Here is a 14,403-nt window from a genome sequence, read left to right on the forward strand (position 1 = left end):
TTGAACTGAGTATGGCATTCTGTCCAGATAAACACCGTGGCAAACCCATTTTCCCTAAAGCCACTCCAGATGAACGGCTTTGCAGACCGATACATTGTCTAGAGGTCAGGAGATCAAAGACTGTAAACACCCTCTTGTTGCTTAGAGAAAAATTGAAAGCCTGTGTTTCAACAGGCTTGCAAAGAGCTTTGTATCAAAGCTGAAAACATTATGAGGCAGTTGCTATGGTTCTGCTCAGGCACAGCTTCTGTGGGGCTTTAAAGTGGATCTATCAGGTACATTGTGTCCATTCCAAAGACCTTGTTCATGGTACTACTGTTCTTCAGTGAGTTCTGCTTGCCGGGTGAACACCTCCTTGTACTGTAGGCAGCATGTGAATGCACACCCATGTCCTGCTGTAGAGGCTGCCTGTGCTTGTCTAACAAATATGCCTGTGGAAAAGCAGTAGTTGATAATGCAGGAAGAAATACTGAATGATAGTTCCAAACTGCAAAATACCTCTAAACAAGACATGAAATATGTTTTCTTGTTAGTGAACTAAAGGTTTCCATTTGGGATGTTAAATGTTTAGATTATCCATATGTGAAGTAGCATCAAAAATGTGGCTCTTGTGATTTTTTGACAGTATACCTAAATTCTAATAGAAGAGTGAACACAAAATAAAAATTTGTATTCATTTCACCTTTAGTTTTGAGTGTGCCATAAAAGGGGTGGGGCTTATTAGGAAATGCTCTGACTTGTTCTGCTAGGTGAGGCTGTTGGCTGTCTGAGGAGCTAATTAAAACTTAATAGTGTGGTTAGATTTGAAGAGTCAAAGAAATCATACCTTATCTAATTCCCTTTGTCCCATCTGTTGAAAATGAAACTTATAGTTCCAGTTTGTTCTTTATTCACACTTGCAATCACTGCTCAGCTTGCTGTGTGCTTGGGAAATTTTCAGAATTTGAACAGTCCACTGTGCTTTAGGGTGAACACAGTGTGCTTTACATGTTGCATAGCCACGGCTAACTGAATATTTAGTTTCTGGTTTTATTAACTTAAAAAGGAAATTCCTTTTTTGCAGAGCTTAAAGAAGCCCAGAAGAGAAAGAAACAACTGGAAGAACGCTGTAAACTGGAAGACAGCATTGGCAATGCTGTTTTAACTTGGAACAACGAAATCTTACCCAACTGGGAAACTATGTAAGGCAGTATGTTATACTGAGTTTTAATTAAAAATTACAGTCTATATTCTGAAGAGAAGTTGCAAAGTTAGGAAGCATAATTTTTAAATGGTCTTGGAAGCTTTTGTTAGAAAATCATTCTTGGACAGCTACAAAAGAAATAAGCAACATCTTTATTTCTACAAGGTGATTGGAAATGAGGCAGTACTCAGTCTTGTCTTTAATGAAGGCTCATGATACTCAGAAAGTATGAACCACTGAGGAGTGATGTGACAGAGAATGTAAAAGCATAAGGCATAGTACTTGAACATCATTAATTTGTCAGAAATGAGCTTTCTGTGACTGTTTGAGCTGTTAATGTAACATGAGTGTAGGTAGAAGTATGAGTGGTTTATGAAGCCTCTTTCCAGAAAGGTATATGTGCTCGGATAATCAAATTATGGAAAAAGATATGGGGAAGAAGTTATTTATATAAAGTGCTAGAAGATTTCCTCCAAAGGCATGGGACAGGCAGTTGATAAAGTACCTTGGTGGTCTTTGCTAGTCTTCTTTAAAAAAACAGCCCCCAGTGCTCCAAATACAGCCACCACAACAACATAGACTGAAAACCAACAGCACTCAGAATTGCAATTTGCTTAACAATGGAATTCAGTTATCCCAAGAATATATATTAACAACACGGACAGAATTTGCTGGAAAACGTGTTTCTGGAAAACTGAAGTATAATAAACTAAATATAAACAAATTGTAGATTTACATGTTTGTCTTTAGTATTTGAAGATGCATCTGTTATGGTTGCTGTAAAAATTAGCTCAGCTTTTCCTTTATTGGTTTATAAATTCAGAAGTTCCCCAATGTGTTCACTGTTTTACATTTCAGTTTTTAGAATATGCTGAAAGATAAAAAGATTGTTGTGGTTTTACCACTTTTCATTGGTGCTTAAGTGCTATTTTGTTCCTCCGGCTGGGCTCTCAGATAGCTGAACATCCACTGCATCCATTTTAAAGCCTGTTTTCTGTTAAAATGTGTTTTAAGGTCCCACCTAAAAGTCAGTGCTTGTCACATCTTCATGAATTTTTCCAGAGGCACAGAACTGCAGATAGGTGGGAAGCTGCATTTCTGTTTGCACAGCAGGGTGATGACAGAGGGCAGAGGGTAGACTTCCATTACTTATTCCTGTATTTAGGCTTCTATGGAGCTGTCCAGTCTTGAACATAGGCAGTGGCGTAGGTATGGGCTTCCTTTCCATTTATTTACATTTTCTGTATGATTTTTGCTAATCAAGTGTGGCTGCAGATTATGTGTATTGTGATTGCTGTGCTTCTGTCAGTATAAAGCCATTACATTCATTGGAAGGAAGGAAGATTTCCTTTGCAGTTCAAAGCAAAGTAGTACTAAAGAATGGTTATGTGCAAACAGTATTTTCTTCTTGGGCTGTTGATGTTCATTTTGATTTGAATCCCATCAGCAGTGGTAGGAGGATATATTTGCAATTCAGCTGGCAATGAAATATTTCTTAGAATAATCGATTTTACTTTTAACAGGTGTTGTTCCCGTAAAGTCCGAGAGCTGTGGTGGCAGGGCATTCCACCGAGTGTGAGAGGCAAAGTCTGGAGCTTGGCAATTGGAAATGAGTTAAACATCACCCATGGTGAGGCTGCTGGGTTTTTTTCACATTTTTTACAAAGTGAAATACCCTAGGGACATTCTTGTATCTGTTGTGGTGTGGGTGTGAGGAAATGTTATCTAATTATGCTTTTCTTGTGCTGCTTTGATGTGTTTTGTTCAAAAATACAGCGGCTTTTAATCTTGTAGCTGTTCTAGGACTGCTGCTGTGAATTGTTTCTGAGTATTGCCGTCACTGCGTCTTGCTTTGATGTTGGATGGAGATGGTCAGAATTAAAGACTCAAGTTTTGTTTTTTTTTCTTTTTGAAACACAAGATTGTTAATTTTGAAATGCCTATGAGAATGTGTATAGTGTGCTTCCTTTGAGTTGAAGCAGGACAACAGGTTTGTGAGAGATAAAAGACCAGCAATATTTGTACTTTTTTTTGTGAAAATAGAAATAATCTATTATTTCTGAGTACAGAAAAATTCAGCTCTGAAATAACACATGTAATTAATTCCAACATGGAAATGTGATAGGCTGCCTGTACTCCTGCTGTATTGTGCTGCTTTTCTTTGCATTGCTTAGTTACTTTGGGTGTAGTTCTTACATGTAATTTGCTAGACTTTCCTGATGATCCATTCAGACTGTAATTTTGAACATCAGTGCTCTGCAAGAAAAAGCAAATATTTGAACATAAAATGCAGCTTGGATTGCCTTTCCTTTGCACTTTATATGAAGTTACAGATGAGTGGAACACATCTTTCAAAATTGTAACCCAATTAGAAGTTCTGTTGCTGTTAATGTCTGGGGCAGCATTGCCCATGTGGTTAGTGGACATGGGCATGCACAAAAAGTGGACTTGGTTTTGTGTTTTTCTTTTTCCAGAACTGTATGATATTTGCCTCGCTCGGGCCAAAGAGAAGTGGCGATCACTTAGTACAGGAGGGGCTGAAGTAGAATGTGAAGGTAAAAGATTTATGCTGTGACAGAATGAGACATTTTGTACAGTAGTTCCTTAAAATGAAATCACATATTTTAAACAACAATAGCAAAAAAATCAGCTATAAGTTGTGTTCTGGTAAAAAGAAAATGTCTTTTTGTGAAAGCAAGGAATAACTGTATTTTTATCAATGAAATTCTGGTGTTGTACAAAACACTTGTTTGGGTTTCTTTTATAAACAATTTCTGGGTACAGTTCTTATTTTGATGCAAATTTGTAGGAAAACTACAAATAGTTTGGGGATTAACATTTAAATTGCAACACTAACATGCTTTTCTGCTTGCTTGTGTAGTTTTGGGATTGCAACTCAGGTTCAAGCAGAAAGTTGCATTTTAGTCCCTTATTGCAGCTTTGAGCTCGAGTCAGTGGTGTGTTTCAGAGAGCAGCAGGGGTTTTTTTCAGACAAAATAGTTTGAGATTTAGTGATTAATTGGAAGAGTCGACTGTTTTTGGGAGATTATGAAACTACATGCAAATGATTGCAATTACCTTCAGTAAGTAATTATGCTGGGCAAAGGAAAAAAAGGAGAACATACACACTGGCATTTATAAGCAGAAAAATATTTTTGATTGGAAATTCCCTTTATCCCCTTGTTCCCTTAAGATTGTTTATATCTTAAATAAGATAACATCTAGTATGTTTGCAGTTTCCTCTTGTACTTTATTTTCTGAGTGTAGATGCTCATGTGATTGATACAAGCATTGTCAATTGACAGCTTGCTCAGTAACCAGCAGTAGGCAATTCCCAACTATACAGAGCAGACAGAATACCAATAAGACGTCTTGATACCAGAAAGAAGACTAATGCTATAGAAATATACTTAGAATGAGATCTGCTTCAGTTATGGAGAGTGTGTTATAGTGTCAGTAACAAGATCTGCAAAGACTAAGTAAGCACGAATCTGAAAGGAGATCTTTCACAGCAGTAGGGATAGGTAGCATCCAGCACAGGCTGCTGCTTTGGGACTTCTCTCTTCCACCATAGCTTTTCCAGAGGCAGCTACTTCAGGATCCACTGGGAAGGCTTGTTGGAGGTGAGGGGGGTCACAAGTTAACAGGCTTGTATCTGGCTAAGGATTTGTCAGCAGATACAGGAAAGGTGCCTGACCTGCCTTGCCCTGCTTCTTCCCCAGTTTGGCTCAAAACATATTGAGGGTCACTGGGCACTGTAGAGTTGCTCTAGGCCAGGACGTACTTTCTGCTTAGCCTGTCTGCTGATCTGGGGAATTGTTCTGTCTGTAACCTTATTCCCTAGCGTTCACATCTAAAGAAATTAAATGTGCAAAAGGTAAAGCTCACTGGAAAATGCAAACAAGAGCAAGTGTACACTGTCCTTTGTAATAAACACAGTAACTTTGGCTTTTGCAGATGCTGGGTTTTCTGCAGCTGACAGAGAAGCAAGCTTGGAGTTAATAAAACTGGATATCTCAAGAACGTTTCCTAGTCTCTGTATATTCCAACAAGTAAGCAATGTTAATTTCTGTCCTGACATCTTGAGGAAATTAAATTTACGTAATCTGGCCTGTCCCTTGGTTGGAACAGGCTGTTGAGTTCTGAAGGAGCACACATGTTGACAGGATCGAGTTCCTCTCAGCCTCCAGTAGAGATTTTGGAAAACTAGAAATAATCTAGAGAAGAGTAGTATCAAGGTGCCTACAAAACCCCAGACTGGTAATAATTGTGATTTATCTGATCCAGTTTATGCTGGCTTCTGTCTGATGAAGGGATGTAGGTGAGTGTTCCAAGGTCAGTGAATCAACACTGCTGGTTGTGAATACAAAGTAAGAGAGAGCATCTCAAAGAAATGGGACTGGTTGGCCTTTTTTTGGTTTGATGCAAAACTGATTTAACTTGTATGGTTTTGATGTGCTTTAGTGACTCAGTTTAATCAGATTTTCTCCTGTGTACAGATTTCAGTAGCCCTGTAAAAGGTTTAGATTGAGATAAATCAACATTTTTAGGCAAAAACTTCTCCCTCTGGAAATTCTCAGTCAGTTACAGTGCAAGATATGGCAGCTGTTAATAGTCAGAAATGTGAAATTCTTTTTAGCTGTTGATGTCCTTCTCAACATGCTCTTTCTGTGTTATGTCATATTGTTGTTTTGACTCTTTTTCTTTATGGTTGACTTTTGCCTCCGGACTCAGAGACGATTATGTGGTTTGTGTTATTGTTCTACTTCCTTGGCACTGTTGCTGAAGTGCTGCTGAGCTGGAAGGAATCTCTTAGGCTGCATTCCTATTGTATAAGTATTTAATATCTAATCAATGTATTGGATGAACTGTATGTATTTATAATAAATGGAGTTTGGAGACTTGTTTCATTCTATTAAAGCAAAAATTATTTGGAATAGTTCAGCTGTTCTAAGCTACATTGGGAAAGCATGTCCTTTCTCAGCAGTAATACAGACCATCTGTAACACTGAAGGTTTTTTCACATACTTGTTGTATAATCAGATGTATTGTGCTGTTCTTGTTTAATTATAGGGTGGTCCTTACCATGACACGTTGCACAGTATTTTGGGAGCCTATACTTGTTACAGACCTGATGTAGGCTATGTAAGTGAAGAATTTATTTTTTCAAAGGTGGGGGAGGGAAATATTTTTTATGGGGAGGAAGGATTTTATTTATCAGTAATTTTTAGACCAATATTAAATGGTATATATGTACTGGTTTTAGACCAGTATAAATGGGGGATTTGTTTGTACTATTTTCTATTTCAGTACATGCTTGAGAAGTGTGTATAACATTTATTTTGTTAGATTTAAGCTTTTTACAGGTTAAGTAATTAGAAAACTCATATTTGTATTGAAAAGTACATAATTTGAAAATTGGAATCAAAGACAAGGTGTGGTTATATTTTTATTGTTAGTATTAGTCTTACTGAGACTGCTGTTGAATTGAAATGATTGACATTTCTGTGCCTTGGCATTGTGAGTTTGTGGACCAGTCTCTAAAGCGATGCCCATTAGAGCTACACAAGCTCAGTCATCGTGTGTGAAGTGATGAAGAGAGGACTGAGTAGATTTCATTTAGTCTCTGTATGCAGAGGAGGGTTATACAGAGGTTGATTCATTACTCAGGAGCAGTTTAGACGAGGCAAGTGTAGAGAGGAGACATTCCTATTTCATAGGTAGCACATAATGCTTGGCAAGAGCTGCTGGACATGACTGCTGGGAAATGAGACAAAGGGCAGATCAGCTGCTGTGCCTCATGGGGCACAGCAACAACCTGTTGTGTTGGGAAGGAGCTTGTTCCTCAGGTTTGCAGGAATGGCAGTCACACCTTGTTCCATGTGACTCACAATGGCAGCACTGCACCCTCAGGGTGAGAGAGGTTTGCCTGGATTCCACAACAGACTTTGTAGAGAAAGGGAACAATATCATGATCTTATGGTAAATGAAACAAGAGTATAATCTTGAAATGGTTTTGTTTATCAAATGAGTCAGTGCAGTTGTCTTTAACTGCTGGTAATTTATTGAAAAACAGAATTTCAGCCTTTGTCTCTAGGGTTCAAGTCCAGCTTTCCACAAACAAGGATCTAGATGACCCATCCCTGGGAGAAAAGCAATTACTTCAAAGCACCTGATTCTTAAAAAAAATCTTTATTCTGTGTATTTGAATGTGTTGTCAACCTAGCCTATTTTAGGAGTGCAACTTGGAGCCTTTGAAAGAAGGCAGCATGGGAATTGTTAGCTTCCATGCACTGAACATGTGATGTCAAGGGGCATGTGGGTTAAAAAAATTCTGCTTTTCTGAACATTTCTCAAGATGCAGAAGCTCAGTGAGTTCAAACATTAGTGAACAAAAGGAAAAAATGAGGCAATATAGTACTGTTATTGCTAAAGGCTAACACTTCTCCTTTCTTCAGGTGCAGGGCATGTCGTTCATAGCAGCTGTATTGATCTTGAACTTGGATACTGCAGATGCCTTCATTGCTTTTTCTAACCTTTTGAATAAGCCCTGTCAGATGGCATTTTTCCGTGTGGACCATGGCCTTGTAAGTATGTAAAAAAATCAACATGCTGTGGATAATGTGGTGAGAAACTTTTAAAAAATAAAACTTAATGATTTCATCAACTTGGAAATAAATCAGAATTTAATTTAAACCTACACACTTTATAAACAAAAAAAAAACCAAAAAAACCCAATACACATGCAGAATCCCTCAAAAAAGTGAAACCCAACCAAAGATCACCCCATCAACCTTTTTGAACAAGACATGTGAATGAAATTGTTGAGTAGCTATTTTATGATGCTCAGAGAATAGTTATGAGAATATTACTGTCAGTGGCTTTCAGCACTGCAGTTGAAAGCTGAAAACACCTTCGTATGTGTCTTGAAAGTACTCTTTGTCATCGGTAATAGGTTGCTAAAAATACACTGTTGCAGGGAGAACCAGGTTTTCCATATCTTCCTGTAGCAGCTGTGTTTGAGTCCCATAGGCTTCTTTTCAGAGAAAGAAACCTGTGACCCCTCAAGTTTTCACTGGGGCTGATTGCCTGATTTTCTCTAGAGTCTCTAAAATTCCATGTCAGCAAGTACACTAGCAAAATAAGACACATCTCCTCAAATGTGGTTTTAATTTACTTCAAAGGTATTTTTGTGTAAAATGTATGGCATTCTGTATTTCTTTGTCACTTACCTCTTAACACTATGAAAATAGGATCTGCCTCTTAAGAGTTCAAATACAAGAAATAAAGTGAGGGAATGGATGATGACAACAGTCACTGTTGTTGCTTAAAAAGTAGACGCTAGAAATCCTATCAGTATTCCTGCTGGAAAAGCATTCCCTGTTCAGTCCCTGAATTTCAACAGTTGTAAATACTATGGGAAAATGTGCCACAGGGCAGACAGCATTGCTAGGAGCAGTGTCAGCTGTGTCCATTACAGTACTTGGAGAAAGAGGACATGCTTATGCAAACAGTGTGTAAATACGGTTTTTGTGAAGATTGTTTTAGAATTGAATTGGATAGAATAAGATAAATATTTTTTTAGCTGAGCTAGTGGAATTTGCAGTTCTTTCAGATAGTACTGTTCAGTTCTCTTTAGTCTGACCAAACAGGGCCTATGGGATAAATGTGTGCTTACAGAGGGCAGAGATGGTGATACATGAAATACTAACGTCATGAAAGCAAACCCATGATTTAACAACACAAGGAAAATGTCATCTAATATTTCAAAGGGTCTAGTGACACTTGAGTGAGACAGTTTTTGCTTTCTGTGGTGAACATACTAATCTGCAGTCTACTCTCACCTTCTTGTGTCAGCTTAATAAGCAAATGCTGATTTGTTGTATAGTAAATTAATAAAAAATAATACCAGCATAAGTTATTTGTGTGAATAATAATAGTTCATACAGATTTATCTTGACTTCTGTTGTTGGTTAATTTTATTAAACAATTTTTTTTTTCATTACCACTAAGGAAATGTCTTGTTGAATGTGGATTTGATCAAAATAACTGGTTGTACTGCTGCCCACATTGCTATCAATAACTGTAGCAGTTATGTGTAAGGTCCTGCCTCTGCAGTACTTCTGCAAGTAGGAACTTCAGTAGAACTGTCTTGCAGTGGTGCCAGCAGATTAGTTTGAAAGTAGGACTGTCTGATGCATTACCTGCTTCCCTCTTTATACTCACTGGTCTCATAGGTGCTTAGATTTCATGCATTTAAAAATCCACACTGGGAAGCTGTTTCAGGGGAACTGTTCTCTAAAGTGGATTCCTGGGTTTCTGGTGTCATGTTTGACATGAAGGTGTTTCTCAGTAACTGATGGTTCAGAGATTTCAGTAACTTCATTTATTTCCCTAGCATACTCCCATCTCTGATTGACTTAAAGCCTTATACTGGCTATCAGACTTGGGTGTTTATTTGTCACTGTTAATGAAAGTAGTCCACCATCTGTCACTTCATTCAGAGGAAATGGGAAATACTTCTGTAATGACATTAAAGAAAACCTGGGGAAGAAACTTTTCATCCTTTGAGAGGATTTCACACAGAAATCTCCAAAAGGATCCTTTTTTCCTTCACTGTTATGTTGTTTTGGGGAGAAGTATGCTGTTGCAACTCATAATTTGAAGAAATCACAGCCTTTCTTTATTGCTTTTATTGGGATTGGCATTACTGAATTATTCAAAGACTTCATTTAACTTTTCTCCCTGTAGTATTAGGGAAGATGATTAAATAATCTTTTGTTTTTACCTTTTACTTGAATTGGAAGATGTATTTTTAACATGCTCTTTGTTTTGAAATTTGACTAAATACCAAATTCTAAAATAGCACAGAAGTCTTCGTGTTAAAAGCAATGAAGTTCAGGGATTATGATGTTAATTACAAACTTTCTCTTGCATAGATGTTTTGTCCCAGTCTTTGAATTTTGTGTGTGAAACTCATACCTTCCTTTTTGCAAAATAAATGCCTATTATCTAAATGTAGAATGTGTGGTCTTATGCTGGTGTTAGACTACTAGAATAGCTTTGGTGTTAGATGGTATTTATGACTGGAATACACAGGACTCTTCACTATTGCTGTGGAGTATTAACATTATTTTAGTTTTGTATTTCATTATGTTCCATTGGGTCTTGGATTTTATTCAGTATAATATTAAATTACTGCCACAAGCAGAAAACAGCATTCTGTTATAATTATTTTGAGAAATCAGCAAAAAACTTCCCTCCTGCTGGTATTTTTCTTTCAGAGGGAAGCTGGCCAAGACCCAAAGCAAATGTTACATTGTTTAGTATGAGAATCCTATATACAGTGGATCTTAAACTCATAGCACTTGCAGATGCAGCCTTTTATGTAAATGCTTAGCTCTTTTTAGTATCATGTAACTCATTGATCCTATTTTTGAAGAATGTTAATCCTATAAAAGATAATACATTTAAGCTTGTTAATAACACAACTAACTGCTTATTTTCTCCTTGTTATATTTTCCCAGATGTTGACTTACTTTGCTGCATTTGAGGTATTCTTTGAAGAAAATCTGCCAAAGTTATTTGCCCACTTCAAAAAAAATAACTTAACTCCAGACATCTATCTAATTGATTGGTAAGATGTTGAAAGTGTAATTGCTTATTTATGTGACATACAGCTCCATGTCAGTATTCATGACAGAAGCTGGGATGTTCTTACATGGTTTAAAATTCTTCCAAGAGAAAGGCTTTATTTTTTGTTCAGTACTTGAGTTGTCAATCCAAATCATTCCCACTTACTTCTGTGACGTTTAACATTTACCTAACCTTTATTACTATACTTGTGTTAAGTTGGAAGCTTTTTTTGAAATTCTGTTAAGTTAGAAGCTTTTTTGAAATACTGCTGGATAGAAGTGTTTATCCATATTTAGTCCCTGTTTGGATTGATCTTCTGAGAGAATTTGTCTGTTGCATGTGCAGATGTGTACCAGGATTGTCTATTCAGAAAATATTGCCAACCTTGCATTTGAAATGTGTACTTTGTCTTGCACAGATCAGAAAAAGCATAATTAAAACATTTGCCCATACAGCATAAAACTCAAAGCTACAGAAAGGCTATTCCACTTAGCAGATAGGCAATTAGAGTTATTAGAGTTCTAGTATGTATCAGTAGTATGATCAGAACATTTTCCTTAGAAAGGAAGAAAGACAAAGATCTTATTTGCACTTCTGCCAAATTTTCAGTCAGGTATTATGAACTCCAAATTGAGTGTTTGCGTTTATGCCTATCAGACATTGGTTTGGGTTAAAAAGTCTTTTCAGCAAAATTTCACTGTCAGTTTTGGGGTGACATGAAAGATGTTTTGTGAAAAATTGGTTTGCCCTCACATTTTTGACAATTTTTTCTGTTCTCAGGTATCTGACAAATACCTTAAATAAAAGAATAAATGCCCAGTGGTAACAGTGGGATGTTTTTCCTAGGATTAATAAGCTATTCTTTTGGAAAACATTTGTAATGTTAATGCAATTTTACATGAACACCTCTGGCAGTATCCTGATCTTTAAGACCTAGTTGGTCTAGTTGGGAGCATTCAACAGGTTGCTGATCTCTTAGACAAAAACACATTTAAAGTAAATCAGTCCAATACAAGTTTGAAGTTTGAATATATTAATTTTCATAGGATCATAGAATTTCTGAGGTATTGGGACAGTCCTCTGAGATCATCTAATCTAAACCCACTGCTCAAAGTACAGTCAATTAGAGCAGCTTGCTCAGGACCTTGTTCACTTGGGTTTTGAGTATCTTCAAGAACAACACTCCACAGTCCCTTCAGGCAGCTCTGTTCCAGTGTTCAACCACACTTGTGGTTAACAAGTTTTTTATTTTCTTATGCTTAAAGTGAAATTTCCTGTATTTAATTTTGTGCTTGTTTGGCTCTTGTCCTTTCATGAGATACAATCAGGGAAAATCTGGTTCTGTCTTGTTTGCATCCTCCTATTTTTAGATATTTAGGTCCAAGCCATCTCTTCCAGCTGAACAATACCAGCCTGCTCAGCCTCTCCCTCTGTGTCACATGTCCAAGCCTCTCATCACATTCATGGTGAGCTGGACTTGTTCCAGTAAATCCATGTTTCTCTTGCACTGGGAAGCCCAGAGCTGTCTCGTCAGTGCTGAGTAGATGGATGACCTGCCTTGGTATGCTGGTAGAGGCGTTTTCTTCTGCAGCCTGGGAATTTGTGAACAATCTTTGAAAAATCTTGCTGCAGAGGCACATTGCTGGCTTACATTCAGCCTGATGTCCACCAGAACCTCCCTGTTCTTTTCTGCAGGGCGCTTTGCATCCAGGTGACTTCCCAAATACGCTTGTACCTGGGCTTACTTCCTACCCGTGTGCAGGACTTGGCATTTTCCTTTGCTGAACTTCATGGGACTCCTGTTGACTCATTTCTCCAGTGTCTTAAGGTCACTGTGGAGTGGTACCCCTCCCAGTTTTATATCATCTGCAAATGTGCTGTGGGTACAGTCCTACCCATCATCTAGACCCTTAATGAAGACATTTGAAGGGTATCAAACCCTGGAGTACACTACCAGTGTATTGGCTCCGACTATACTTCATGCCACTAAATGAAAATCTTCTGAACTTGACAGTTCCAGCCGGTTTTCAGTCCACCTCACTGTCTGTTTATCTAAACCATACTTGGTCGGTTCATCAACAAGGATTTTGTAGGAAACAGTGTTGAAAATATTGCTAACATCAAGACACACAATGTCCATTCCTTTCCCCTCTTTCACCAAGGCAGTCATCCCATTGGATAAGCTATCAAGTCTGTTTGGGCAAGATTTTGCTTTCATAAATCCATCCTGACTTTTTGCAATCACCTTTTTGCCAATAATATGTAGTGAAATGATCTCAGGACTTTTTCTTACATTACTTTCTCAGGGATGGAGATGAAACTGAGCAGCCTGTAGTTCCCTGGATCCTGTCTCATAAAGATAGGAGTGACATTTGTTTCCTTCAGGTCCTCGGGAATTTCCCCTGATCACTGGGATATTTCAAAGATAATTGAGAGTGGCCTCACAACACCACTAGACAGTTTCCCCACACATCTGTATATGCCCAATTTAAGTGTTCCCTAATATGATCTTCCTCCAGCTGGGCCGGGTTTCCTTAGACTAGGCTTTTCCACTGGTCTGGAGGACCTGGGATTCCTAAAGGGAAGTCTTAGTAAACACTGAGATGAAGGTGACAGCGAGTACCACAGCTGTCTGCATATTCCTTGTCACTGAGTTCCTTGCCCTGTTCAGCAGTGGGCTCATGGTTTCCCTTTTTGTTTTTTTACCTACTGATGCAGGAAATCCCCTCTTGTTGTCCTTAGCATCCATTGGTTGATTCAGCTCCAGATGGACTTCTCGTGCTGCCTTTGCTTGATTTGCATGGTTTGTATATGCCTGTTGCACAGAGGGTTGTGTAATATTGGCTTTGTGTGACTTGGCTGTTACACTGGGATTAAATTTTAATGCATCATGTGTAGGGGAATTGTTTGGGGTTGTAATGAATAGGCTCATTTTTCCCAACCTTTAATGAGAGAAATACCATGAGAAGGATTTTATGCCTGAAGGCTGAGAACATTAAACTGAAGTAGATCTGTGCACAGAGAATAGCAGAAGTACTAGGATGAGGTAGAAGGGAAGAAAGAGAGGAGAGACTGGTGTGTTCAATGATAAGAGGAAAGATGTTGAAATTGTATTGCCTCAGTGTTGTGAAAGCTGTGTGTGGAGAAAGCAATTGAATAAAAGGGACATTAGAATGACTGTAAACATGTGGGAGAGTAACTGGCTAGAGAACACTGAAATCAGCGGGTTATTTATGGGCAATAATCCCAATAGCAGTCCAGAAATTACATCAGCCTGTTACATGATGAGCATGGTCACCTTACTAGCAGGGACACAGACAAGGCAGAGATATTTAATGCTGTCTTCACTTTGGTTTTTAACAATGATGATGTGCTGTGGGGGTCTCAGAGCCGTGAGCTGGAAGACCATGGGTGTGAGGATGATAAACTTCCATTCAACCCTGAACTTGTGTGGGATTTACTGCTCCAACCTGATGGTCTATGGGACCTGAGCTGGCTGATATCATCATGAGACCTCTGTCAATGATTTTTGAACAGTCTTGGAAATCTGGAGAAGTTCCATTTGTCTGGAAGCTGGCAAACAT

General features: G+C 38.1%; 1 protein-coding gene across 4 annotated transcripts in view; it reads left to right on the plus strand.

Annotated features, from left to right (window-relative positions):
- The window catches only part of TBC1D14 (TBC1 domain family member 14), a 70,522-nt gene that overhangs the window by 46,104 nt on the left and 10,015 nt on the right, over positions 1 to 14,403 (plus strand). For all 4 annotated transcript variants that reach the window (XM_033060270.1, XM_033060269.1, XM_033060273.1 and 1 more), the window contains 7 exons: positions 1,064 to 1,181; positions 2,707 to 2,813; positions 3,658 to 3,738; positions 5,141 to 5,235; positions 6,257 to 6,328; positions 7,642 to 7,770; positions 10,711 to 10,820. In XM_033060270.1, the coding sequence (XP_032916161.1) occupies positions 1,064 to 1,181; positions 2,707 to 2,813; positions 3,658 to 3,738; positions 5,141 to 5,235; positions 6,257 to 6,328; positions 7,642 to 7,770; positions 10,711 to 10,820 (712 nt within the window). The remainder of the gene's footprint in view (positions 1 to 1,063; positions 1,182 to 2,706; positions 2,814 to 3,657; positions 3,739 to 5,140; positions 5,236 to 6,256; positions 6,329 to 7,641; positions 7,771 to 10,710; positions 10,821 to 14,403) is intronic.

Source organism: Catharus ustulatus, chromosome 5 (genome assembly GCF_009819885.2).
Source record: "Catharus ustulatus isolate bCatUst1 chromosome 5, bCatUst1.pri.v2, whole genome shotgun sequence".
In the NCBI taxonomy this organism is placed as follows: Eukaryota; Metazoa; Chordata; class Aves; order Passeriformes; family Turdidae; genus Catharus; species Catharus ustulatus.